Below are 27,049 nucleotides of genomic sequence, written 5' to 3'. Positions count from 1 at the left end.
ACAAACAAGCAGTGCCCATTTGACTAGGGTACATTGTAAACATGTCAATGTTTCTGCTTCTTTCATTAGCTTAATAAGTTCTTTCCAGTGTTAACTAATTATCTCAAAACAGAAAATTAACTAGCAATTAAGCAAAGTCATATTCTGCAGCTCAAATGAACTACATAATTGATTTCCTATGTTTGCTTTTCCTTCTGTCCCTATGTGCTGCAATCCACTGATGGTATCAAATGTGTGAAGTGTAATTTGACTGACTGACCTGGACAGTATAAAAGTATTGGGCTGACTGTACAATAATATGTTAACATCCTACAGTACCTTACAGTAACATAACATCCTACAGTACCTTACAGTAACAGAGCATCCTACAGTACCTTACAGTAACATAACATCCTACAGTACCTTACAGTAACATAACATCCTACAGTACCTTACAGTAACATAACATCCTACAGTACCTTACAGTAACATAACATCCTACAGTACCTTACAGTAACATAACATCCTACAGTACCTTACAGTAACATAACATCCTACAGTACCTTACAGTAACATAACATCCTACAGTACCTTATAGTAACATAACATCCTACAGTACCTTACAGTAACATAACATCCTACAGTACCTTACAGTAACAGAACATCCTACAGTACCTTACAGTAACATAACATCCTACAGTACCTTACAGTAACATAACATCCTACAGTACCTTATAGTAACAGAACATCCTACAGTACCTTACAGTAACATAACATCCTACAGTACCTTACAGTAACATAACATCCTACAGTACCTTACAGTAACAGAACATCCTACAGTACCTTACAGTAACAGAACATCCTACAGTACCTTACAGTAACAGAACATCCTACAGTACCTTACAGTAACATAACATCCTACAGTAACAGTAACATAACATCCTACAGTACCTTACAGTAACATAACATCCTACAGTACCTTATAGTAACATCATCCTACAGTACCTTACAGTAACATAACATCCTACAGTACCTTACAGAACATCCTACAGTACCTTACAGTAAGTAACAGTAACATCCAGAACATACAGTACCTAACATACAGTAGTAACAGAACATCCTACAGTACATAACCTACAGTACCTTATAGTAACAGAACATCCTACAGTACCTTACAGTAACATAACATCCTACAGTACCTTACAGTAACAGACCTTACAGTAACAGAGCATCTACAGTACCTTACAGTAACAGAACATCCTACAGTACCTTATAGTAACAGTCCTAAGTACCTTAGTAACAGAACATCCTACAGTACCTACAGTAACATAACATCCTACAGTACCTTACAGTAACAGAACATCCTACAGAACCTTACAGTAACAGAACATCCTACAGTACCTTACAGTAACAGAACATCCTACAGTACCTTACAGTAACAGAACATCCTACAGTACCTTACAGTAACAGAACATCCTACAGAACCTTATAGTAACAGAACAATCTACAGTACCTTATAGTAACAGAACATCCTACAGAACCTTATAGTAACAGAACAATCTACAGTACCTTATAGTAACAGAACAATCTACAGTACCTTATAGTAACAGAACATCCTACAGAACCTTATAGTAACAGAACATCCTACAGTACCTTACAGTAACAGAACATCCTACAGTACCTTACAGTAACAGAACATTACATTTACATTTACATTTAAGTCATTTAGCAGACGCTCTTATCCAGAGCGACTTACATCCTACAGTACCTTACAGTAACAGAACATCCTACAGTACCTTACAGTAACAGAACATCCTACAGAACCTTATAGTAACAGAACAATCTACAGTACCTTACAGTAACAGAACAATCTACAGTACCTTACAGTAACAGAGCATCCTACAGTACCTTACAGTAACAGAACATCCTACAGAACCTTATAGTAACAGAACATCCTACAGAACCTTATAGTAACAGAACATCCTACAGAACCTTATAGTAACAGAACATCCTACAGAACCTTATAGTAACAGAACAATCTACAGTACCTTACAGTAACAGAACATCCTACAGTACCTTACAGTAACAGAACATCCTACAGAACCTTACAGTAACAGAACATCCTACAGTACCTTACAGTAACAGAACATCCTACAGAACCTTATAGTAACAGAACAATCTACAGTACCTTACAGTAACAGAACATCCTACAGTACCTTACAGTAACAGAGCATCCTACAGTACCTTACAGTAACAGAACATCCTACAGTACCTTACAGTAACAGAACATCCTACAGTACCTTACAGTAACAGAACATCCTACAGTACCTTACAGTAACAGAACATCCTACAGTACCTTACAGTAACAGAACATCCTACAGTACCTCTCTCGAATGAGTTCTTGATGTCATTGATTTCCATCTGAGACCCGGACACACGGAATATCCCTTGATGCTGAAGGCCTGCAGGGAACAAAGAATGGCAGAGGGGAGAGAGAAGTACAGAACCGAGAGAGAGAGGAAGAGAGAGGTGAGACAGAAAAGTAGACACACGTTTAGTCCATTGTGACAGGCAGCCCTTATAAAAGACCACCAGTGCAAAAAGAAAAGTCAGTTTAAGTCCCAACTAAAGGCCACATCCCATTCCCCTTGCCCTTAAGTTTTCCAATTAAAGATAATTAATGAGGGAGAGAGACCGCAACCAAGTCTTACTAAAGTGCCCTCCAGCCAGGATTAGCATTTAATAAGGAGAGAGGTCAGTTCGGAACTTAATTAGTCAGGGTCTTCCCCACTAGAGACGGCCGCCCCAGTAAGACATCGCTGGTGTCCGCAAAACACAGAGAGGTCATTAGCGTCACGCCTTCAAAAGTTTAAGCCGACGTGTTTTGTTGGAGTTTTATCAATGCGTCTCACAGTGATATTCTAACTAACCTATTTGACAGTGTGTGTGAAGGGTGTGTGTGTGTGTGGAATGTGTGTGTTGCATCCCATTGGCTGCATGGACAGATGCTGTAAACAAGATGGCATCTGCATAGTCTTTCCCATGACTGTGACTAAAATGGAACGGATTTTAACACAGACATGGGAAGAATGGAAACACCCAGACAATTAACACTGAAATTGCCGCAATGTTACCCTTGACCAGGGGAGAAGTTTTAGCAGCACCCAGTCATTTTGGACTGTTACGCTTGATTGGCCTGCAAGAGGTGAGAAAAGGAGAGAAAATCATAGCTGTCGCAAAACAAACACAAGTAATATATGGATGACCAGCTCACCATAGAGATTGATGAATCGAACACAGCTCTCCACCACACGGGGAATAGCTTGTCCAGAGTCCTTCACAATGAGAGGAAGGACATGTCATATTAACAGATGGCTCATTCTGAAATACATTATATCATTCAGTCTTTACATGCTTATTTTTCCCGAAATGCATGCCTCCATTATTATACTTAATGGGTGAAGGGAGAAATGACCGGTGACATTTTACTGTAGCCAGCCTTATGTATGCATTCATAAAGCCTTTATAATAACTACTTATGATAATATAACATCTGCCATTGGCATATAAGGGACTACAGTAAAGTGTTACCAATGATCATACTGAAGGTTTACAGAGACAGACTAAAGTTTTGCAGCTACAGAACCATTCATGCCCAGTTTCTCTTAGCCAATACAACTCAATGGGGCTTCAGTGGTACTAAACATGGCCTCTTTATCTTGTTTTATTGTGTTACGTCAACACTTGAGAGCACACTTGGGACACTGATAAGGGATGTGAGGTTATGTAACAGAGAAACTACCACACACTCCATATGGAGTGGAGAGAGAGGAGGAGGAGTGAGAAAAGAGGAGAGAGAGAGGAGCTGACCCTTTACAGAGAACACATTCCTCCCTCCTTCAGTAAAAGGGTACAAGAGCTGCACTCCAGAGTACACTTGGCCGAAGTACCAGCTGCTAGCTCCCTGCTGAGGCAGAGACCTCTTACATGCTTCTAATAATGTTGTGGATGGGTTTTCACCCAGGGGGCGTAGACACACGGCCCTAAACCATGCCGGGATTCCAGGAACCACCGGGTACCAATGTTCTGTAGCTGAGGACTAAGCAAGACAGACTATGTTTGGAGGAATTCAATATCTGTCAATGTAGATGTTGCAAGGTCTGAAATAAGTGTTGGGCATTCTACGAAATGTACAATGTAATCTAAGCCAAATTGTAAGTATAGGTTACATTTTCAATTAATAGGGTACAGATCAAATTGTACTTCATAATCCAGTTGTAACCCTGGCACAGGAATATATGAATAACGATATCAATAAATTGACATCTATAGATGTGAGTAGTTCAGTCTGTCAGGGCAAACCTCCAGGGAGTTAGTATTGCACATCAGCACAAACGGGTGAAAGATTATCACAGACAAGAAGTGGAGGGGATGTTAGGGTCAGAAAAAGAGAGAGACAGAGATAGGAAGTCAGCATAGACAGTAAGACTGTGACAATAACAGTATCGCAATATTTTCTCAATGGCAAAAATGAAAACACAAAGCAGACCAAACTATTTGGCCCTTTAAAAATCTGCTGTATGTAAAATATTGTGTGCTATAGCTTGCAAAATACACTGCTCAGTAAAATAAAGGGAACACTTAAACAACACAATGTAACTCCAAGTCAATCACACTTCTGTGAAATCAAACTGTCCACTTAGGAAGCAACACTGATTGACAATACATTTCACATGCTGTTGTGCAAATGGTATAGACAACAGGTGGAAATTATAGGCAATTAGCAAGACACCCCCAATAAAGGAGTGGTTCTGCAGGTGGGGACCACAAACCACTTCTCAGTTCCTATGCTTCCTGGCTGATGTTTTGGTCACTTTTGAATGCTGGCAGTGCTTTCACTCTGGTGGTAGCATGAGACGGAGTCTACAACCCACACAAGTGGCTCAGGTAGTGCAGCTCATCCAGGATGGCACATCAATGCGAGCTGTGGCAAGAAGGTTTGCTGTGTCTGTCAGCGTAGTGTCCAGAGCATGGAGGCACTACCAGGAGACAGGCCAGTACATCAGGAGACGTGGAGGAGGTCGTAGGAGTGCAACAACCCAGCAGCAGGACCGCTATCTCCGCCTTTGTGCAAGGAGGAGCAGGAGGAGCACTGCCAGAACCCTGCAAAATGACCTCCAGCAGGCCACAAATGTGCATGTGTCTGCTCAAACGGTCAGAAACAGACTCCATGAGGGTGGTATGAGGGCCCGACGTCTACAGGTGGGGATTGTGCTTATAGCCCAACGCCGTGCAGGACGTTTTACATTTGCCAGAGAACACCAAGAGTGGCAAATTCGCCACTGGCGCCCTGTGCTCTTCACAGATGAAAGCAGGTTCACACTGAGCACGTGACAGACGTGACAGAGTCTGCAGATGCCGTGGAGAACGTTCTGCTGCCTGCAACATCCTCCAGCATGACCGGTTTGACGGTGGGTCAGTCATGGTGTGGGGTGGCATTTCTTTGGGGGGCCGCACAGCCCTCCATGTGCTCGCCAGAGGTTGTCTGACTGCCATTAGGTACCAAGATGAGATCCTCAGACCCCTTGTGAGACCATATGCTGGTGTGGTTGGCCCTGGGTTCCTCCTAATGCATGACAATGCTAGACCTCATGTGGCTGGAGTGTGTCAGCAGTGCCTGCAAGAGGAAGGCATTGGTGCTATGGACTGGCCCGCCCGTTCCCCAGACCTGAATCCAATTGAGCACATCTGGGACATCATGTCTCGCTCCATCCACCACAGACTGTCCAGGAGTTGGCGGATGCTTTAGTCCAGGTCTGGGAGGAGATCCCTCAGGAGACCATTCGCCACCTCATCAGGAGCATGCCCAGGCGTTGTAGGGAGGTCATACAGGCACGTGGAGGCCACACACACACTACTGAGCCTCATTTAGACTTGTTTTAAGGACATTACATCAAAGTTGAATCCGCCTGTAGTGTAGTTTTCCACTTTAATTTTGAGTGTGACTCCAAATCCAGACCTCCATGGATTAATAAATTTGATTTCCATTGATAATTTTTGTGTGATTTTGTCGTCAGCACATTCAACTATGTAAAGAAAAAAGTTAATAAGAATATTTCATTCAGCTCTAGGATGTGTTATTTTAGTGTTCCCTTTATTTTTTGAGCAGTGTATATAAATGTGACTCTGGATGACAACATAATGATGTTTGTTTCCAACATTAGGGAGCTATTCCTAAAGAAGTTAAACCCGCTTCGTGTTTTGTTTCCTTGCCACAATACTAACGAGTATGGCAATACTGTTATCACCCCGGCCCTGACAGACAGACAGGTAGCAGTAGGGACGGGTCCCTCTCCACTCCACAGTGTCTCCACTCTACCTGGTGTCTGGCGTGCGAGTTCCGTCGTCCACGGCTATGAGGAAGCAGAGAAGAAAGCAGAGAGAGCGAGAAAGAGGTGAAACCCAGATTAAATCACCACAGCAGCCAGCTACAGTACCACAGCCCAGCCCTCACCCCCCACACACTAAGAATAGAGCTGGCGTCAAACGCAGGGGAAGCAGCAGGGCATTGTGGGGAGGTGGTGGATTCCTTATCGCTCTGGCCACCATCCCCTGGCTGTCACATATATCCTGCTGACAATGGCTGCTTTCAAACCAGCCAGAGAAGAGAGAGAAGGAAGAGAGAGAAATAGGGAGGAATACCAATGCCCTAGCTGACAGCAGAGACTCGGGGGAAAGATGGAGACAAACATCTTCCATACATCCCGTCCTCCTTTTCACCCCCCTCCTCTGTGCTAGTGTGCCCTCTGCTCTGTCATCATACCTCCTTCCCTGGATGCACTCTGTCAGCAGCAATGCCACCCCTGTGCTTCCCCAATGTTTGAGACTACAGAGAGAAACGAGAAGATAAAATTCCTGACTGGTGTGGTCAGCCTAATGATCAGACCCCAGGAAAAAGACAAAAGTGTGAGTTGTTGAGTTACGGTCATTATTATGGAAACGGTCGGAGAGACGGTCGGTAGCAGTCCAAGGCCAGACTTGACCAGTACCTTGACAAAGGACTCCAGATTGCCATTAAACAACTTAACGTTAAAGACCGAGCGGGGCCTAGCCCTCCTATTTCTGCCACTGTGAGGTTTGGGCGGCACATTGGGAGGCCTGGAAAATGGAGACTGTGTTAGAGAAATCTCCCACCATGAACATACACTGTTTGTCTGAACTCACCAATGTCCGAAGTTCAAAAATCTGACATCTGAGATTTCAGACAAACTACGCACGCAAATGTGAACAATCCTAAACTTTCACACAAAAGTCACTTCTTGATTGGGATGTCGTGTATGGTGTCACCCAGCCTGTCCTGTGAGTTTGAGTGTTAGTCGTGAGATGACGCTGGGCAAGGATCCTGATATCCCCACTAGTCAGTCATCATCTCCTAGAGAGAGAATATTAGATGGAGGGTTTGATATCCCCACTAGTCTGTCACCATCTCCTAGAGAGAGATTATTAGATAGAGGGTTTGATATCCCCACTAGTCTGTCACCATCTCCTAGAGAGAGGATTACCACCCAACTTCAAAAGGTCATGAAAATACCAGGCCTGCTGGGATGAGTGTGTGTGGGCTCCGTGCGGCAGCATCCACCTGACGACATGTCCCAGTGGGAGAGGGTGTGTGTATTTGTATTTATTATGGATCCCCATTAGCTGCTGCCAAAACATTAGATACTCTTCCTGGGGTCCAGAAAAATTAAGGCAGTTCATACAATTTTAAAACATTACAATACATTCACAGATTTCACAACACAATGTGTGCCCTCAGGCCCCTACTCCACCACTACCACATATCAACAGTACTAAATCCATGTGTATGTATAGTGTGTGTATGCATGTGTCTATGCATGCATGTGTCTGTGCCAATGTTTGTGTTGCTTCACAGTCCCCGCTGTTCCATAAAGAGTTTATCTGTTTTTCAAATCTAATTTTACTGCTTGCGTTAGTTACTCGATGTGGAATATAGTTCCATGTAGTCATGGCTCTATGTAGTACTGTGTGCCTCCCATAGTCTGTTCTGGACTTGGGGACTGTGAAGAGACCTATTGTGGCATGTCTTGTGGGGGTATGCATGGGTGTCCGTTAAGTTAAGACAAACAGCTCGGTGAATTCAACATGGCAATACCTCTCATAAATAAAAGTAGTGATGAAGTCAATCTCTCCTCCACTTTCAACCAGGAGAGAGTGGCATGCATATTATTAATATTAGCTCTCTGTGTACATTCAAGGGCCAGCCGTTCTGCCCTGTTCTGAGCCAATTGCAATTTTCCTAAGTCCTTTTTTGTGGCACCTGACCACACAACTGAACAGTAGTCAAGGTGCGACAAAACTAGGGCCTGTAGGACCTGCCTTGTTGATAGTGTTGTTAAGAAGGCAGAGCATCGCTTTATTATAGACAGACTTCTCCCCATCTTAGCTACTACTACATCAATATGTTTTGACCATGACAGTTTCCAATCTAGTGTTACTCCAAGCAGGTTAGTCACCCCAAATTCCTCAATTTCCACATGATTTATTACAAGATTTAGTTGAGGTTTAGGGTTTAGTGAGTATTTTGTTCCAAATACAATGCTCTCAGTTTTAGAAATATTTAGGGCTAACTTATTCCTTGCCACCCACTCTGAAACTAACTGCAAATCTTTGTTGAGTGTTGCAGTCATTTCAGTCACTGTAGTAGCTGACGTGTAAAGTGTTGAGTCATAGAAACTATGGCTTTACTCAAAGTCAGTGGCATGTCTTTGAAAGCTGAAAACAGCAAGGGGCCTAAACAGCTACTCTGGGGAATTCCTGATTATAACTGGATTATATTTGATAGGCTTCTATTAACAAACACCCTCTGTGTTCTTTTAGACAAGTAACTCTTAATCCACATTATAGCATGGGGTGTAAAGCCATAACACATACGTTTTTCCAGTAGCGGACTATGATCAGTAATGTTAAAAGCTGCACTGAAGCCTAACAAGACAGCACCCACAATCATTTTATCATCAATTTCTCTCAGCCAATCATCTGTCATTTGTGTAAGCGCTGTGCTTGTTGAGTGTCCTTTCCTGTAAGCATGCTGAAATTCTGTTGTCAATTTGTTTACTGTAAAATAGCATTGTATCTGGTCAAACACAATTTTTTCCAGAAGTTTACTAAGGGTTGGTTACAGGCTGATTGGTTGGCTATTTGAGCAAGTAAAGGGGACTTTACTATTCTTACTATTCCAGGCCTTAGGGCACACGCTCTCTAGTAGGCTTGAATTGAAGATGTGGCAAATAGGAGTGGCAATATCATCTGCTATTATCCTCAGTCATTTTTCATCTAGATTTTCAGACCCTGGTGGCTTGTCATTGTTGATAGACAAAAAAAAGAATCACCTCCTCCACACTGACTTGACGGAATTCAAAAGTACAATTCTTGTCTTTCATTTTTTTATTTTTTTATTTTTTTATTTCACCTTTATTTAACCAGGTAGGCTAGTTGAGAACAAGTTCTCATTTGCAACTGCGACCTGGCCAAGATAAAGCATAGCAGTGTGAACAGACAACACAGAGTTACACATGGAGTAAACAATTAGCAAGTCAATAACACAGTAGAAAAAAAAATGGGCAGTCTATATACAATGTGTGCAAAATGCATGAGGAGGTAGGCGAATAATACAATTTTGCAGATTAACACTGGAGTGATAAATGATCAGATGGGCATGTACAGGTAGAGATATTGGTGTGCAAAAGAGCAGAAAAGTAAATAAATAAAAACAGTATAAAAACAGTATGGGAATGAGGTAGGTGAAAAAGGGTGAGCTATTTACCTATAGACTATGTACAGCTGCAGCGATCGGTTAGCTGCTCGGATAGCTGATGTTTGAAGTTGGTGAGGGAGATAAAAGTCTCCAACTTCAGCGATTTTTGCAATTCGTTCCAGTCACAGGCAGCAGAGTACTGGAATGAAAGGCGGCCAAATGAGGTGTTGGCTTTAGGGATGATCAGTGAGATACACCTGCTGGAGCGCGTGCTACGGATGGGTGTTGCCATCGTGACCAGTGAACTGAGATAAGGCGGAGCTTTACCTAGCATGGACTTGTAGATGACCTGGAGCCAGTGGGTCTGGCGACGAATATGTAGTGAGGGCCAGCCGACTAGAGCATACAAGTCGCAGTGGTATAAGGTGCTTTAGTGACAAAACGGATGGCACTGTGATAGACTGCATCCAGTTTGCTGAGTAGAGTGTTGGAAGCCATTTTGTAGATGACATCGCCGAAGTCGAGGATCGGTAGGATAGTCAGTTTTACTAGGGTAAGCTTGGCAGCGTGAGTGAAGGAGGCTTTGTTGCGGAATAGAAAGCCGACTCTGGATTTGATTTTGATTGGAGATGTTTGATGTGAGTCTGGAAGGAGAGTTTGCAGTCTAGCCAGACACCTAGGTACTTATAGATGTCCACATATTCAAGGTTGGAACCATCCAGGGTGGTGATGCTAGTCGGGCATGCGGGTGCAGGCAGCGATCGGTTGAAAAGCATGCATTTGGTTTTACTCGCGTTTAAGAGCAGTTGGAGGCCACGGAAGGAGTGCTGTATGGCATTGAAGCTCGTTTGGAGGTTTGATAGCACAGTGTCCAATGACGGGCCGAAAGTATATAGAATGGTGTCGTCTGCGTAGAGGTGGATCAGGGAATCGCCCGCAGCAAGAGCAACATCATTGATATATACAGAGAAAAGAGTCGGCCCGAGAATTGAACCCTGTGGCACCCCATAGAGACTGCCAGAGGACCGGACAGCATGCCCTCTGATTTGACACACTGAACTCTGTCTGCAAAGTAATTGGTGAACCAGGCAAGGCAGTCATCCGAAAAACCGAGGCTGTTGAGTCTGCCGATAAGAATTTGGTGATTGACAGAGTCGAAAGCCTTGGAGAGGTCGATGAAGACGGCTGCACAGTACTGTCTTTTATCGATGGCGGTTATGATATCATTTAGTACCTTGAGTGTGGCTGAGGTGCACCCGTGACCGGCTCGGAAACCAGATTGCACAGCGGAGAAGGTACGGTGGGATTCGAGATGGTCAGTGACCTGTTTGTTGACTTGGCTTTCGAAGACCTTAGATAGGCAGGGCAGGATGGATATAGGTCTATAGCAGTTTGGGTCCAGGGTGTCTCCCCCTTTGAAGAGGGTGATGACTGCGGCAGCTTTCCAATCCTTGGGGATCTCAGACGATATGAAAGAGAGGTTGAACAGGCTGGTAATAGGGGTTGCGACAATGGCGGCAGATAGTTTCAGAAATAGCGGGTCCAGATTGTCAAGCCCAGCTGATTTGTACGGGTCCAGGTTTTGCAGCTCTTTCAGAACATCTGCTATCTGGATTTGGGTAAAGGAGAACCTGGAGAGGCTTGGGTGAGGAACTACGGGGGGGCGGAGCTGTTGGCCGAGGTTGGAGTAGCCAGGCGGAAGGCATGGCCAGCCGTTGAGAAGTGCTTATTGAAGTTTTCGATAATCATGGATTTATCGGTGGAGACCGTGTTTCCTAGCCTCAGTGCAGTGGGCAGCTGGGAGCAGGTGCTCTTGTTCTCCATGGACTTCACAGTGTCCCAGAACTTTTTGGAGTTGGAGCTACAGGATGCAAACTTCTGCCTGAAGAAGCTGGCCTTAGCTTTCCTGACTGACTGCGTGTATTGGTTCCTGACTTCCCTGAACAGTTGCATATCACGGGGGCTATTCGATGCTATTGCAGTCCGCCACAGGATGTTTTTGTGCTGGTCGAGGGCAGTCAGGTCTGGAGTGAACCAGACCTGAACCAGACTTGGTCCGATATACTTGGATGTGTAGTGTCAGCGTTTGTAGCTGGCACGTCATCCCTAAGTTTGCTTACCTTGCCAATGAAAAAGTAATTAAAGTAGTTAGCAATATCAGTGTGGTCCTTCTGTAGCTCAGTTGGTAGAGCATGGCGCTTGTAACGCCAGGGTAGTGGGTTCGATCCCCGGGACCACCCATACGTAGAATGTATGCACACATGACTGTAAGTCGCTTTGGATAAAAGCGTCTGCTAAATGGCATATATTATTATTATTATTATTATATTATCAGTGTGACATACCGCCCGAGACCATGACGGACCCTCCAGCTCCAAATCGATCCCGCTCCAGAGTACAGAGTACAGGCATCGGTGCATTCTTTCAACGATAAACACGAATCTGACCATCATCCCTGGTGAGACAGCGATGGTGGGTTTGCGCCTATAGGCAACGTTGTTGCCTGGTGAGGACCTGCCTTACAACAGGCCTACAAGCACTCAGTCCAGCCTCTCTCAGACTATTGTTGACAGTCTGAGCACTGATAGAGGGATCGTGCGTTCCTGGTCTAACTCGGGCAGTTGTTGTTGTCATGTCCCGCAGGTGTGATGTTCGGATGTACCGATCCTGTGCAGGTGTTGTTACACGTGTGTTGTAACTTTAATGTGTTACAGAGTTAATGTTTAAGTTAATTCATTGAGCTGTATCTAAAGATATTTCTTTACAGTTATTTACATATGTAATTGTATTGGTTAGTATTGAATTACGCTTTTGACTGCAAGTTCCAGAATGCCTTGCGACAGGAATGAGAGAGATCACGCGCCAGTTATGTGCAGGTGCAAAGTGATTAAGCTGACTTTCCGCTAGCATCTTACCTGCATTGCTCTGTAGAATCTAAAGTTGTTAAATTTAACGTGAACAAGTATTATTACTAAAAGAAGCTTTCATATGAAACCCGACGTCCCGAGTCATTACTTTGACGTCAGTTAATCTAAAATTTGGTGCCGAAACCCGGAATATGAGCTGCGACGAAGAAGTGGCTGAAATGGCTGAGGAGGAACGTCGGCATGAAGCAGAAAGAATGAGACGAAAGCGGGGTACCATTCGAGGCGCCACAACGCGGATTTTGAATCAGATTGACGTGGAAATAGCCCAGTCAAATCCGGATACCGATCACTTGAGTACATTGTTGGAAGTGCTATCAGCTAAGGAGGACAGTTTGTTTGAACTTGATAGCGGAATTGAACAGTTAACGCCATTGGACGGATTGGAGGCAGAGATTGCATGCACGGATGATTACAAAGAGTGCATTATCATGCTGAAGAGCTGTGCACAAAGAGTGATAAAGGAGAAACAGGACGTCAATCCACTACCAGCCCGGGTGAGTGACGCAAACTCAAACAGATCACAGAGACAATCAGTAAGGCTACCAAAGTTGATTATTGAAAAAATCTATGGAGATGTCAGTATATGGCAGGGGTTTGGAACCAGTATGAGACTGCTATTCACAATGATTCACTGTGTAATAAAGAGAAGTTTATCTATCTGAAAACATATCTCACTCGACCAGTTGTAAAGGCAGTAGCAGGACTGATGTTAACAGACAGTAATTCTGATGATGCAATTGCTCTACTCAAGAGCAGATTTGGAAGGAAAGATCTTGTGATTAGTGCTCATATGTCAAAGCTGTTGAATCTCACACCTGTGACAAAATCCTCTGATCTAAATGCATTGAGGCAGTTAGCTATATGATGAATGTGAAATTCAGATTAGGAGCCTGGAATCACTGGGTGTAGTGTCAGAATCCTATGGAAGCCTACTATGCCCAATCTTACTGCAGATGATTCCAGAGGACATAGCTGTTGACTATAGTCGTCAGAGGGGAGTGGATGATGAATGGAAAGTGTCTGAGATGATCAGTTTCCTACAGAAAGAGGTTCAGAGCAGGGAGAGAGTGCTACAAATGACAAGATTATGCAACCAACAGAAAGAGAGCAAACCATGGAACAAGTCATGCTTCTCCAATGAAATGAAACCAAAAAGACCCAACATGACCTCTGCTGCAGCACTGCATACAGTCAGCCTGAAGGAACAACAAATGTGTCTATTTTGTGACAGTGCAGACCACAAATCAGAAAACTGCCCTGACTACAATATTGCTACACGCAAACAGAAACTAAAAAAAATGGGAAGATGCTTTGTATGTTTAGGACAGAGACTCATAGCAAAATTCTGTGAGGTCAAAGATGTGTCATGTGCAACATGTGGAAGCAGACATCACATTGCGGTGTGTACCAGTAAGAGGAGTGAGGTGCAACCCCCTACTGTTTCTGTAGATGCTGTTGTTTCCTCAGTTATTCCCCATTCAGTGAAGATGAAACCAGATGGACAGAACACTGTGTTGCTACAAACGGCAAAGGCATGGGTAGAAGGCCCATCGGGCAGGAAGATAGCTCGTTGCTTACTAGATGGAGGCAGTCAGAGAAGCTTCTTAAATGAAAACCTTGTGAAGGCCTTGAAGCTACCAGTAATCAGACAAGAGGCACTCACTCTTCACACGTTTGGCTCCTCTGCCCCATCAACGTCCCAACGCAACACAGTGAAAGTCATCTTGGAGAATGTCTGGGACAAACAGCAGAGAATAGAGATAGAGGCAATTGAAACCCCACAAGTGTGCACAGCTGTGATGAAGGTTCCTGGTGAACAGATTCAACATGAGCTCAATAGAAAGGGACTGCAGCTCGCAGACTTTCCAGGAGATGACAATGATCCTGAACTCTCTGTCCTGATAGGAGCAGACTACTACTGGCAGATAGTATCAGGCAGAGTGGAGCGACTGACGGAGACGCTAGTTGCTTTAGAGAGCACCTTTGGATGGTCGGTGTAGGGACCCGTGTCCATGTTAAGTGTCGCCGAGGCAACCTGCATGTTCATCCCACTTGATGAAGACACACTAGTCTCCAAGCAACTGCATGCGTTCTGGGAGCTTGAGTCTCTGGGTATTCTAAGCGAGAAAACACAGAACCCAGAGGAAAACGAGGCTCTACAAAGGTTTGAGGAAACAACCACCTTCAAAAGGTGGGCGATACCACGTGGAGTTGCCATGGAAACGAGAAATGCCAGAACTCCAAGACAACTATAGAATCGCCAATAAACGGTTTGAAGGTCTGAAGAAAAGACTGAAGGAGGATGTGACGTTGTGCAGCAGATACAATGAAGTAGTAGAGGACTACTTACAACAAGATATGGCAGAGGACGTGCCCAAGGACAACGCATCAAGTGCAGACAACGTAAAATACGACTTACCTCACCATGCAGTACTCTGAGAAGATAAGGTGACAACAAAACTGAGAGTGGTGTTTGATGCCTCGTCCCATGAAGATGGCTGTCCATCCCTCAATGACTGTCTACTCACAGGACCGAACCTGAATCCGGATCTGCTCAGCGTTCTGATAAAGTTCAGATTACATGAGATCGCATTCATGGCAGACATCAAGAAAGCTTTCCTGCAGATATCCCTAGCAGAGAGAGACAGAGACGCCGTGAGATTTCTATGGCTCACTGGCCCACCAAGGGGAGAAAATGAAGAGGAGCTAAGTGTGCTGAGGATGAAAAGAGTGGTATTTGGAGCTTCCCCAAGTCAATTTTTGCTGGCAGCTACAATCAGGAAGCACCTGAAACAATATGAAACAGAACAACCAGAAGTTGTAGAGATACTGAGAGAGTCACTCTATGTAGATGACTTCCTTGCAAGTTCACGCAATGTTGAAGAGGCTTACCTTGTGACAACAACTGCAAAGCGAATGCTGTCGATTGCAGGCATGGACCTTTGCAAATGGATGACCAATTCTTCTGAATTGAAAACAAAATGGGAGGAGAGTACGACAACTGACCACCCGTTGACGCTAGAATCACAAGGATTAGTGCTGAAGGTTTTAGAGTTAGTATGGAGGCCGGAAACAGATGACTTTGTGCTTGACCTCAGGCCGCTACTGCGCATTTTAAAGCAAAAGGAAAACACAAAGAGAAGTGTTCTGCAGTCGTCTGCACGTATCTTCGACCCTCTTGGTTTCTTAACTCCCTTCACCATCAGGATCAAGTGCATGTTCCAGGAAATGTGGGAGAGGGGACTCAGCTGGGACGAAGAATTACCACCTGATCTGACACGAGAATGGCAACAGTGGTGTTCAGAACTACCCCAGTTACACCAGCTCACCAAACCAAGGTGGTACAGAACAGACATGCGGCCACAGAATAACCACACCCTGAAACTACACGTGTTCTGTGATGCAAGTGAAAGGGCTTACAGTGCAGTAGCTTACTTGCAAGGTGAGTCACAAGACAGGGAAACAACAAGTCTAGTCGCATCCAAGTCCAGGGTAGCCCCACTTAAGAAAATGATGCTGCCACGCCTGGAGCTCATGGGAGCTGTGATTGAAGCGAGACTAGCAAACAACTTGATGACCACACTGAAAATGGAAGAAAAACAGATCAAAATGTGGACAGACTCGATGATCGTGCTGCATTGGATTTGCAGCTCAGCTCAGAAATGGAAATAGTTTGTTGTGAACAGAGTGACGGAGATCCAGTCCTTGACCAATCCAGAGTCATGGTCACATATTGAAGGGAAAACTAATCCAGCTGACCTCCCTACAAGAGGACAAACTGTTCAAAACTTGACACAGAGCGAGCTATGGTGGAATGGACCCAGAATTCTGACATCACCCAATCAGTCCGAAGAGACTGATGATAACAAGGTTCCGGAAGAGGTGAAAAAAGAACTCAAGTCCAGTTGCCAGGTTACTGTACAACTCGCAGCAAACGGCACAGAGATTACTGGACCTGTGTTGGAGATTGAAATGTACAGCAAACTGAAAAGAGTGTTCAGAGTCACCACCTGGATAAAGAGATTCATAGCCAATGCTCGTACAAACATAAAGATGCAAGGTGAACTGACTGCTGACGAACTGTTCGATGCAGAAAAGTACTGGATTAAGGTAACACAACAACAGAGTTTTGGACAGGAGATCTGAAACCTTTCCTGGAAGAACAAACTACTCAGTGTAGGAGGAAGACTGCAACAGTCCAACTTCACATTTAGAGAGCAGCACCCATGGGTTCTGCCCAATAAGTACAGATACGCAGAAATGCTGATACAGTACCACCATGAGAAGGTGATGCATTCTGGAGCAAGTGACACTCAGCACCCAACATTAAACAAGGGGGAAATGACACGCAGATGGAAGTACAGGCAGAGACTTGTGACCAGTTTCTGGAACAGTTGGCGAAGAGACTACTTGCTGGATCTAAAGTCAGCACACCGCTGTGACACACCACAGCCCACCCCACTGATAGCGGGTGACGTTGTACCCATTGGAGAAGATCACACACCCAGACAAACCTGGAAACTAGGAAAGATTGAGGAACTGTTTCCAGGCCGAGATGGCCTAGTTAGATCATGTTCAGTTCGTACTGCTTCAGGGACTTTGTTGAGGAGACTTATTCAGTTGATATACTGCCTAGAGATCTAGATGAACATAGTTGTTCATCGGGGGGGGTGTTGTAAGTTTAATGTGTTACAGAGTTAATGTTTAAGTTAATTAATTGAGCTGTATCTAAAGATATTTCTTTACAGTTATTTACATATGTAATTGTATTGAATTACGCTTTCGACTGCAAGTTCCAGAATGCCTTCCAGAATGGCTTTCGACTGCAAGTTCCAGAATGCCTTCCAGAATGCCTTTCGACTGCAAGTTCCAGAATACTTATTTTCCACCATAATTTGCAAATACATTCATTAAAAATCCTACAATGTGATTGTCTGTCAGAGTTGAAGTGTACCTATGATGACAATTACAGGCCTCTCTCATCTTTTTAAGTGGGAGAACATGCACAATTGGTGGCTGACTAAATACTTTTTTGCCCCACTGTATATATTCAGGCATATGGCAAAAAAGTGGTTAGTCTCCACAATTCAGAGGTTAAATGCCTACTCTTCGCAAATGACCTATTCCTGCTGTCGCCCAGTAAACCCCAAAAATACTAAAATAATGATTTCCCAGAGATGATCCAGATCTCAGGGAATTAGACCAAAGTCTTCAATTGGTACAAAATAAATAGAGTACTGCACACACCTAATTACTTAGGTTTAAAAATAAGCTCAACTGGACACCTTAATGATGCAGTGAATGAACTGAGAGAGAAAGCAAGCAGGGCATTCTATGCCATTAAAAACAAATTCAAATTGAAATACCTATTAAAATTAGGCTAAAACTAACTGAATGTGTCATTGAACCAATTGCACTTTATGGCAGCGAGGTGTGGAGTCCCCTTGCAAAACAAGATTTCATCAAATGGCACAAACACCCCATTGAAACCCTCAATGCAGAGTTCTGTAAGATTCTCCTACATGTCCAGAGGAAAACTACAAACAATGCATGCAGGGCAGAATTAGGCCAATATCCACTAATAATAAAAACTTGAAAAAGAGCAATTCAGTTTTGGAAAAATCCAACCTGTCCTACTAATACAATGAAGCCTCAGGACCAGACCATCCAATCAATCAGAATAAAACAAATTACAACACAGTCAAAACAAAACTACATTGCTTACTGGGAAACATAAACACAAAGCAAAATGCAGTGCTATCTGGCCCTAAATCGACAGTACACCGTGGCTAACTGCATTTCCTGACAAAATGTAAAAAATATAAAACAATTAGAGAGTTTCATTTCCCCAAATTTGAAACCCTTATTCAAGGTTTCAAAGACCTCTCTGATGAGAATAGACTACCTGTTCTGTTGGGGGAGGATGCAGAGAGCTGTGAGTTGGCAGCGCACTACATTGCTGCCTGCCATAAGATGAGGGACAGTGTCTGACAGACCAATCAACCTGCACATGTCCTCTACTGTATACTTATTGTTATTGTTCAATGTATGGTTATTTTGACCCTTGGTTATTGTTGTTACTGTTGTCCCGTTGACAATTTTGAGTCTTATTATTTTAATATTGTAAATATCCAAAGTAATCTTTGGCAATATGTACATTGTTACATCATGCCAATAAAGCCAATTTAATTTAATTGAAAGAGAGAGAAGAGAGAAAGAAAGAAAGAGAGCGAGAGCGAGAGAGCGAGAGCGAGAGAGAGAGAGAGAGAGAGAGAGAGAGAGAGAGAGAGAGAGAGAGAGAGAGAGAGAGAGGGAGAGAGGGAGAGAGCGAGAGAGCGAGAGCGAGAGAGAGAGAGAGAGAGAGAGAGAGAGAGAGAGAGAGAGAGAGAGAGAGAGAGAGAGAGAGCAAGAGGGTTGAGGCTCTTGGAAGGGGACAATATTACCAGGCCATACCATGCTGGGCATATGGCAAATTCAAACCCTGGGGAGTCTAGAACAGTAACATCTGGTCTCTCTTCTCCAGGGTGAGCAGTTTGATAATAGCTCAAGTACAGTAGCGATTGTTCTACTCTTCACACAGTGATAAGTGAGAACTTTAAGTGGCAAACTTTTATTTTCTTTACAAACCAGTGTAAATATTTGTCTAGATATCGTTGGTCATTTTACTGTAGGAGGATAAAGAGAAATGGCATTCGCAACGAAGAGTACACTGACTTTTACTTATGGGACAAGTTTTCAAAGAACTGAATAAATATAGACAGCTAAATATAGACAGAAAGGGTCTTATTAAAACCTAAGAGGTTAGTGTGTGATGGAGAGAGAGAGCGTGGTAGTGTCTTACCTTGTGGTCATATAGTCCCCTTGGTGACCTGTGGAGACCAAGGGGAGAAAGGGGAAGGGAGAGAGAGGATGTGAGATGAGACCTTTCCCAGAGGAGCCTGCAGAGCATTGTGCACACGCTCAGTAAAGCATATGCAGCCCTGCCATCTGCCCACAACCACTGGCTTCATGGTGACGCACACAATGACACATAATGACTCACACACAGTAACACACACTTATACTTTAACTGCAGTAAAAAAAACACCTGTCCAAGCACACACACACACACACACACACAATGTTACCTTCACACGCAAAAACACATGTTTTCACAAGTCAAGAAACTCCAAATCCAACAAATTGCTCCTAACAAGAGGAACGGTTTCAACTTTAAACCTGTGCCCATCCACTATGCACAGGATCCGACCTGTCAGGGTAACACCAGGGTGGGGCCAGCTTTACCTATACCTACTTGAACACACTCATCAACATTCACTGTAGCAGGCAGGAGTCCATGACTAATTATTATCAAAGTCCCCATTCTCTTCCTCAACTCCTTGTACAGCCAACAGATTGACTGAGACTGACGGATTTAGACCACACGAGAGCTTGCTTCCTGCATTGTTAGCTAGTTAGCTAGCATTCAGCAGCAGCTCAGTGCTGACAGTAGCTTAGTCAAAGGCCTTAAGGAGATCCCACCAATGTAGAACACAGTGAACCCAGCCATAATAGTCATACCGCGCTAATGCTGCCAGGCCATTAAGCTAACCACTAATCAATCACGAAGACGGATAGTACATCAGCACAATCCCTTTAGCTCTGACTTGGCGCGCTAATGCTGAGGTTAGCATCTCGGTTGTGAGGCCTGATGGAGAAAGTAGCACAATGGAAATTTTACCACAGAGGTTAGATTGAAGTGGACAATTTTAGAATCAACCGAATATGTTTTTAACGGTTTCTAATTAGCTGTAAAGTTCTAAAGCACTGCACTTTGTTTGGAATGTGCATGTAATCTTTCCCTTTCATTTATTCAGGAGTTCATTTACAAACCCACACAGACAAAAGCGGTTCAGTATACCATTTCATACATATGGAAACCTGCTTAGATCACAACTCAGCCAAACAGACAAAAGGGACATACAGACAGATACAGACAGATAGACTAACTAACCATTGACGGACAGACGGGACCGCCAGACAGGAAGTAGGCCAGCACAATGTGGGTCTCTGATCCCTTACCTTCTCCCAGAGTCCTCTTCAGTAGGTCGTGCTTGGCCTGCAGTTTGGAGATGAGATTGCTGCCCTCCAGAAACTCCCTGAATTTCTGTGGAGAATTCAGAGTGATTACTAGGGCTGATGAGCCAAGTAAGCGTTGCCTGCCCTTACGACACCAATCTCTGATAAGGCAGCCAAGGGCAAAGGACAGAACAACAACGAGAGTCTTTTTAAAGCTTTATCGCACCATGTCCATCTTTAGACAGCCAGGAGGACAGAAGAAGAGAAAATAGCCTAACCGCTCGCTAAGGAAGATATATTTTTGGAGAGCTTTGTTTCTGAGAGTTAAAATGCCAAGAGAGGGAATACATATGATATGGGGCATTTTAGAGCTCTAACAAATCCCTAGAAATACAAGCACAGCTTCTGTTCACATTCCTCAGATAGATTACAACTCCAACACAAGACCATGGATCCCAACCATCCAAACTAGTCAAAATCCAATGTATTAATTTCCTAGCTATCTATCAACAGCAGTTTCCATAGTGATTGACAGTCTGAATTTAAAGTCAGCAGGACTTACTGAACGTGTCCAATAAGAAATTATAGTTTTTGCTTTCTATTGCAAGACATTTTGCTATGTTTTGCTACAACAGTATGCACATGAATATGACCCTGCCCAGTTCTCTACAGTCATAACCTGGAGGTTACCAATAGGGGGCGCTCCACTCACCATGAAGTAGAATTGCTCCGTCTCCTGCTGGTTGGCCCTCCGTTTGGCGATGCTGGGCTTGCTGAGGTAAGTCTCCGACACGGTGGACTTCACCGACTCGGTTGAGCGGCTGTGGTGGAAACACTCGGAGACATCGTAGTCCTCGATGGTCACCATGTCCTGGATGGTCGTCAGGGTGGCCTCTGACGTCTTCTTGATCTGGAGGGCACCCAAAGAGGATTGGCGCTTTAGGACAGGTTTACAGTGTCACAGGTGTAAACACATTACACTGTCATTTGTTTTCCCTCAAGTACTCATAAGCTCACTCAAGTTTCCCAATCCGGCTCGAAGGACCAGTGCTCAGTGACGACCACAGACCAAATGACCCCTGAACTCCTAGGCAGTAATGTGATAATACATGGCTTTTCATTTCTTTCTGCATGGCCTTTCGTTTCACACTCAACATGACAAATGCATCCGTCCTTGAGCATGACTCCAGACCAGAGCAATCAATTTGCATGCACTCAGAAACAATATAGGTGGAAGGAAGGTAGGGATGAAAGAATAGAGGTGGAAGGAAGGTAGGGATGAAAGAATAGAGGTGGAAGGATGGTAGGGGCGGCAGGGTAGCCTAGTGGTTAGAGCGTTGGACGAGTAACCGAAAGGTTGCAAGTTCAAATCCCTGAGCTGAGAAGGTACAAATCTGTCGTTCTGCCCCTGAACAGGCAGTTAACCCACTTTTCCTAGGCCGTCATTGAAAATAAGAATTTGTTCTTAACTGACTTGCCTAGTTAAATAAAGGTAAAAAATAAAAAAATAAAAAAGGATGAAAGAAATCAAATCAAATGTATTTGTCACATACACATGGTTAGCAGAAGTTAATGCTTGTGCTTCTAGTTCCGACAATGCAGTAATAACCAACGAGTAATCTAATCTAACGATTACAAAACTACTACCTTATACACACAAGTGTAAAGGGATAAAGGATATGTACATAAAGATATGAATGAGTGATGGTACAGAACGGCATAGGCAAGATGCAGCAGGGGCTGGTTTTCTTTTTGTAGTCCGTGATTGACTGTAGAACCTGCCACATACCTCGTGTCTGAGCCGTTGAATTGCGACTCTACTTTGTCTCTATACTGACGCTTAGCTTGTTTGATTGGCTTGCGGAGGGAATAGCTACACTGTTTGTATTCAGTCATGTTTCCGGTCACCTTGCCCTGGTTAAAAGCAGTGGTTTGCGCTTTCAGTTTCACACGATTGCTGCCATCAATCCACGGTTTCTGGTTTGGGAATGTTTTAATCTTTGCTATGGGAACGACTTCTTCAATGCATGTTCTAATGAACTCGCTCACCGAATCAGCGTATTCGTCAATGTGGTTGTTGGACGCAGTGCGGAACATATCCCAGTCCACGTGATGGAAGCAGTCTTGGAGCGTGGAATCAGATTGGTCGGACCAGCGTTGAACAGACCTGAGCGCGGGAGCTTCTTTTCCGAAAGGAGGGCGGGGGAGGACCTTATATGCATCGTGGAAGTTAGAATAGCAATGATCCAAGGTTTTATCAGCCCTGGTTGCGCAATCGATATGCTGATACAATGTAGGGAGTCTTGTTTTCAGATTAGCCTTGTTAAAATCCCTAGCTACAATGAATGCAGCTTCAGGATGTGTCTGCTTGGGGGGGAATATACACGGCTGTGATTATAATCGAAGAGAATTCCCTTGGTAGATAATGCGGTCGACATTTGATTGTGAGGAATTCTAAATAAGGTGAACAGAGGGACTTGAGTTCCTGTATGTCGTTGTGGCCACACCACGTCTCCTTAACCATAAGATGTTTGTTTCTGTCGGCGCGATGTGTGAAGAAACCAGCTGGCTGCACCGATTCCGTTAGAGTCTCGAGTGAGCCATGTTTCCGTGAAGCAAAGAACGTTACAGTCTCTGATGTCCCTCTGGAATGCTACCCTTGCTCGGATTTCATCAACCTTGTTGTCAAGAAACTGGACATTGGCGAGAAGTATACTTGGGAGTGGTGCATGATGTGCCCGTCTCCGGAGCCTGACCAGGAGACCGCTTTGTTTCCCTCTTTTACGACGTCTTTGTTTTGGGTCGCAGGCTGGGATCCATTCCGTTGTCCTGGGTGAAAGGCAGAACACAGGATCCGCTTCGGGAAAGTCATATTCCTGGTCGTACTGATGGCGAGTTGACGTTGCTCTTATATTCAGTAGTTCTTCCCAACTGTATGTAATGAAACCTAAGATTACCTGGGGTACCAATGTAAGACATAACACGTAAAAAAAAAAAAAAAACTGCATAGTTTCCTAGGAACGCGAAGCGAGGCGGCCATCTCTGTCGGCGCCGGATGTATAAGGAGGTAGGGATGAAAGAATAGAGATGGAGGGAAGGTAGGGATGAAATAATAGAGATGGAAGGATGGTAGGGATGAAAGGTACTCAGTCTCAGGCTTTTAAAACTAATTTCCATAGTGGCCACTTTGCCGTCAGCCCAAGTGCTTTTCCAGGAGCTTATAAATGTCAAGGCTTGGCCAAGCATATCCCATCACTTACAACAATGCAAGATTCCATTCGACACTGACAATAAACATATACTTCTTTCCAGTGGATATGATTTCCATCTTATTTGCAAACAAACATTTCCCGCCTCAGAAACGTCCCTTCTCAATTTGAGAGAAGTTTTGGCCACTTATAAAACGTTCATTCTGTGAGGAGGCCTAAACTGACACCCTGATGTAATATGCACTGCTCCAAAAAATAAAGGGAACACTTAAAACAACACAATGTAACTCCAAGTCAATCACACTTCTGTGAAATAAAACTGTCCACTTAGGAAGCAACACTGATTGACAAATTTCACATGCTGTTGTGCAAATGGAATAGACAACAGGTGGAAATTATAGGCAATTCGCAAGACCCCCAATAAAGGAGTGGTTGTGCAGGTGGTAACCACAGACCACTTCTCAGTTCCTATGCTTCCTGGCTGATGTTTTGGTCCCTTTTGAATGCTGGCGGTGCTTTCACTCTAGTGGTAGCATGAGACCGGGATCCTCATCTCTCCCAAGTGGTCATTCTCTCTTACCCATCTGTCTATCGCCTCCTTTGAATTCCATGCTGTCACAGTTACCAGCCCTTTCAAGCTTAACATCCTTATCATTTATCGCCCTCCAGGTTCCCTCGGAGAGTTCATCAATGAGCTTGATGCCTTGATAAGCTCCTTTCCTGAGGACGGCTCACCTCTCACAGTTCTGGGCGACTTTAACCTCCCCACGTCTACCTTTGACTCATTCCTCTCTGCCTCCTTCTTTCCACTACTCTCCTCTTTTGACCTCACCCTCTCACCTTCCCCCTACTCACAAGGCAGGCAATACGCTCGACCTCATCTTTACTAGATGCTGCTCTTCCACTAACCTCATTGCAACTCCCTCCAAGTCTCCGACAACTACCTTGTATCCTTTTCCCTCTCGCTCTCATCCAACACTTCCCACACTGCCCCTACTCGGATGGTATCGCGCCGTCCCAACCTTCGCTCTCTCTCCCCCGCTACTCTCTCCTATCATCTCTTTCCCTCTGCTCAAACCTTCTCCAACCTATCTCCTGATTCTGCCTCCTCAACCCTCCTCTCCTCCCTTTCTGCATCCTTTGACTCTCTATGTCCCCTATCCTCCAGGCCGGCTCGGTCCTCCCCTCCCGCTCCGTGGCTCGACGACTCATTGCGAGCTCACAGAACAGGGCTCCGGGCAGCCGAGCGGAAATGGAGGAAAACTCGCCTCTCTGCGGACCTGGCATCCTTTCACTCCCTCCTCTCTACATTTTCCTCCTCTGTCTCTGCTGCTAAAGCCACTTTCTACCACTCTAAATTCCAAGCATCTGCCTCTAACCCTAGGAAGCTCTTTGCCACCTTCTCCTCCCTCCTGAATCACACCCCCCCTCCTCCCTCTGCAGATGACTTCGTCAACCATTTTGAAAAGAAGGTCGACGACATCCGATCCTCGTTTGCTAAGTCAAACGACACCGCTGGTTCTGCTCACACTGCCCTACCCTGTGCTCTGACCTCTTTCTCCCCTCTCTCTCCAGATGAAATCTCGCGTCTTGTGACGGCTGGCCGCCCAACAACCTGCCCGCTTGACCCTATCCCCTCCTCTCTTCTCCAGACCATTTCCGGAGACCTTCTCCCTTACCTCACCTCGCTCATCAACTCATCCCTGACCGCTGGCTACGTCCCTTCCGTCTTCAAGAGAGCGAGAGTTGCACCCCTTCTGAAAAAACCTACACTCGATCCCTCCGATGTCAACAACTACAGACCAGTATCCCTTCTTTCTTTTCTCTCCAAAACTCTTGAACGTGCCGTCCTTGGCCAGCTCTCCCGCTATCTCTCTCAGAATGACCTTCTTGATCCAAATCAGTCAGGTTTCAAGACTAGTCATTCAACTGAGACTGCTCTTCTCTGTATCACGGAGGCGCTCCGCACTGCTAAAGCTAACTCTCTCTCCTCTGCTCTCATCCTTCTAGACCTATCGGCTGCCTTCGATACTGTGAACCATCAGATCCTCCTCTCCACCCTCTCCGAGTTGGGCATCTCCGGCGCGGCCCACGCTTGGATTGCGTCCTACCTGACAGGCCGCTCCTACCAGGTGGCGTGGCGAGAATCTGTCTCCTCACCACGCGCTCTCACCACTGGTGTCCCCCAGGGCTCTGTTCTAGGCCCTCTCCTATTCTCGCTATACACCAAGTCACTTGGCTCTGTCATAACCTCACATGGTCTCTCCTATCATTGCTATGCAGACGACACACAATTAATCTTCTCCTTTCCCCCTTCTGATGACCAGGTGGCGAATCGCATCTCTGCATGTCTGGCAGACATATCAGTGTGGATGACGGATCACCACCTCAAGCTGAACCTCGGCAAGACGGAGCTGCTCTTCCTCCCGGGGAAGGACTGCCCGTTCCATGATCTCGCCATCACGGTTGACAACTCCATTGTGTCCTCCTCCCAGAGCACTAAGAACCTTGGCGTGATCCTGGACACAGGAAGCGGCGCAGGTCCTAATCCAGGCACTTGTCATCTCCCGTCTGGATTACTGCAACTCGCTGTTGGCTGGGCTCCCTGCCTGTGCCATTAAACCCCTACAACTCAACCAGAACGCTGCAGCCCGTCTGGTGTTCAACCTTCCCAAGTTCTCTCACGTCACCCCGCTCCTCTGCTCTCTCCATTGGCTTCCAGTTGAAGCTCGCATCCGCTACAAGACCATGGTGCTTGCCTACGGAGCTGTGAGGGGAACGGCACCTCAGTACCTCCAGGCTCTGATCAGGCCCTACACCCAATCAAGGGCACTGCGTTCATCCACCTCTGGCCTGCTCGCCTCCCTACCACTGAGGAAGTACAGTTCCCGCTCAGCCCAGTCAAAACTGTTTGCTGCTCTGGCCCCCCAATGGTGGAACAAACTCCCTCACGACGCCAGGACAGCGGAGTCAATCACCACCTTCCGGAGACACCTGAAACCCCACCTCTTTAAGGAATACCTAGGATAGGATAAAGTAATCCTTCTCATCCCCCTTAAAAGATTTAGATGCACTATTGTAAAGTGGCTGTTCCACTGGAT

At 45.0% G+C, this 27,049-nt stretch overlaps 1 protein-coding gene across 5 annotated transcripts in view; it reads right to left on the bottom strand.

The window, feature by feature from the left end:
* Window positions 1-27,049, bottom strand: part of LOC118395825 (SLIT-ROBO Rho GTPase-activating protein 1-like) — a 173,367-nt gene that overhangs the window by 38,608 nt on the left and 107,710 nt on the right. For 3 of the 5 annotated variants that reach the window (XM_035789795.2, XM_035789792.2, XM_035789791.2), the window contains exons 9-14: window positions 21,452-21,649; window positions 20,743-20,827; window positions 19,523-19,550; window positions 7,029-7,137; window positions 3,254-3,314; window positions 2,364-2,441 (exon numbers count right to left, since the gene is read on the bottom strand). In XM_035789795.2, coding sequence (XP_035645688.1) covers window positions 2,364-2,441; window positions 3,254-3,314; window positions 7,029-7,137; window positions 19,523-19,550; window positions 20,743-20,827; window positions 21,452-21,649 — 559 coding nt within the window. Of the gene's footprint in view, window positions 1-2,363; window positions 2,442-3,253; window positions 3,315-6,358; window positions 6,393-7,028; window positions 7,138-19,522; window positions 19,551-20,742; window positions 20,828-21,451; window positions 21,650-27,049 lie in introns of all 5 variants that reach the window. The other 2 variants (XM_035789794.2, XM_035789793.2) reach the window with 1 other exon arrangement.

The sequence above is a fragment of the Oncorhynchus keta genome, chromosome 17 (assembly GCF_023373465.1).
Source record: "Oncorhynchus keta strain PuntledgeMale-10-30-2019 chromosome 17, Oket_V2, whole genome shotgun sequence".
Classification (NCBI taxonomy): domain Eukaryota; kingdom Metazoa; phylum Chordata; class Actinopteri; order Salmoniformes; family Salmonidae; genus Oncorhynchus; species Oncorhynchus keta.
The sequence above is the reverse complement of the archived record's forward strand: the minus strand, read 5'-3'. Positions and strand labels throughout refer to the sequence as shown.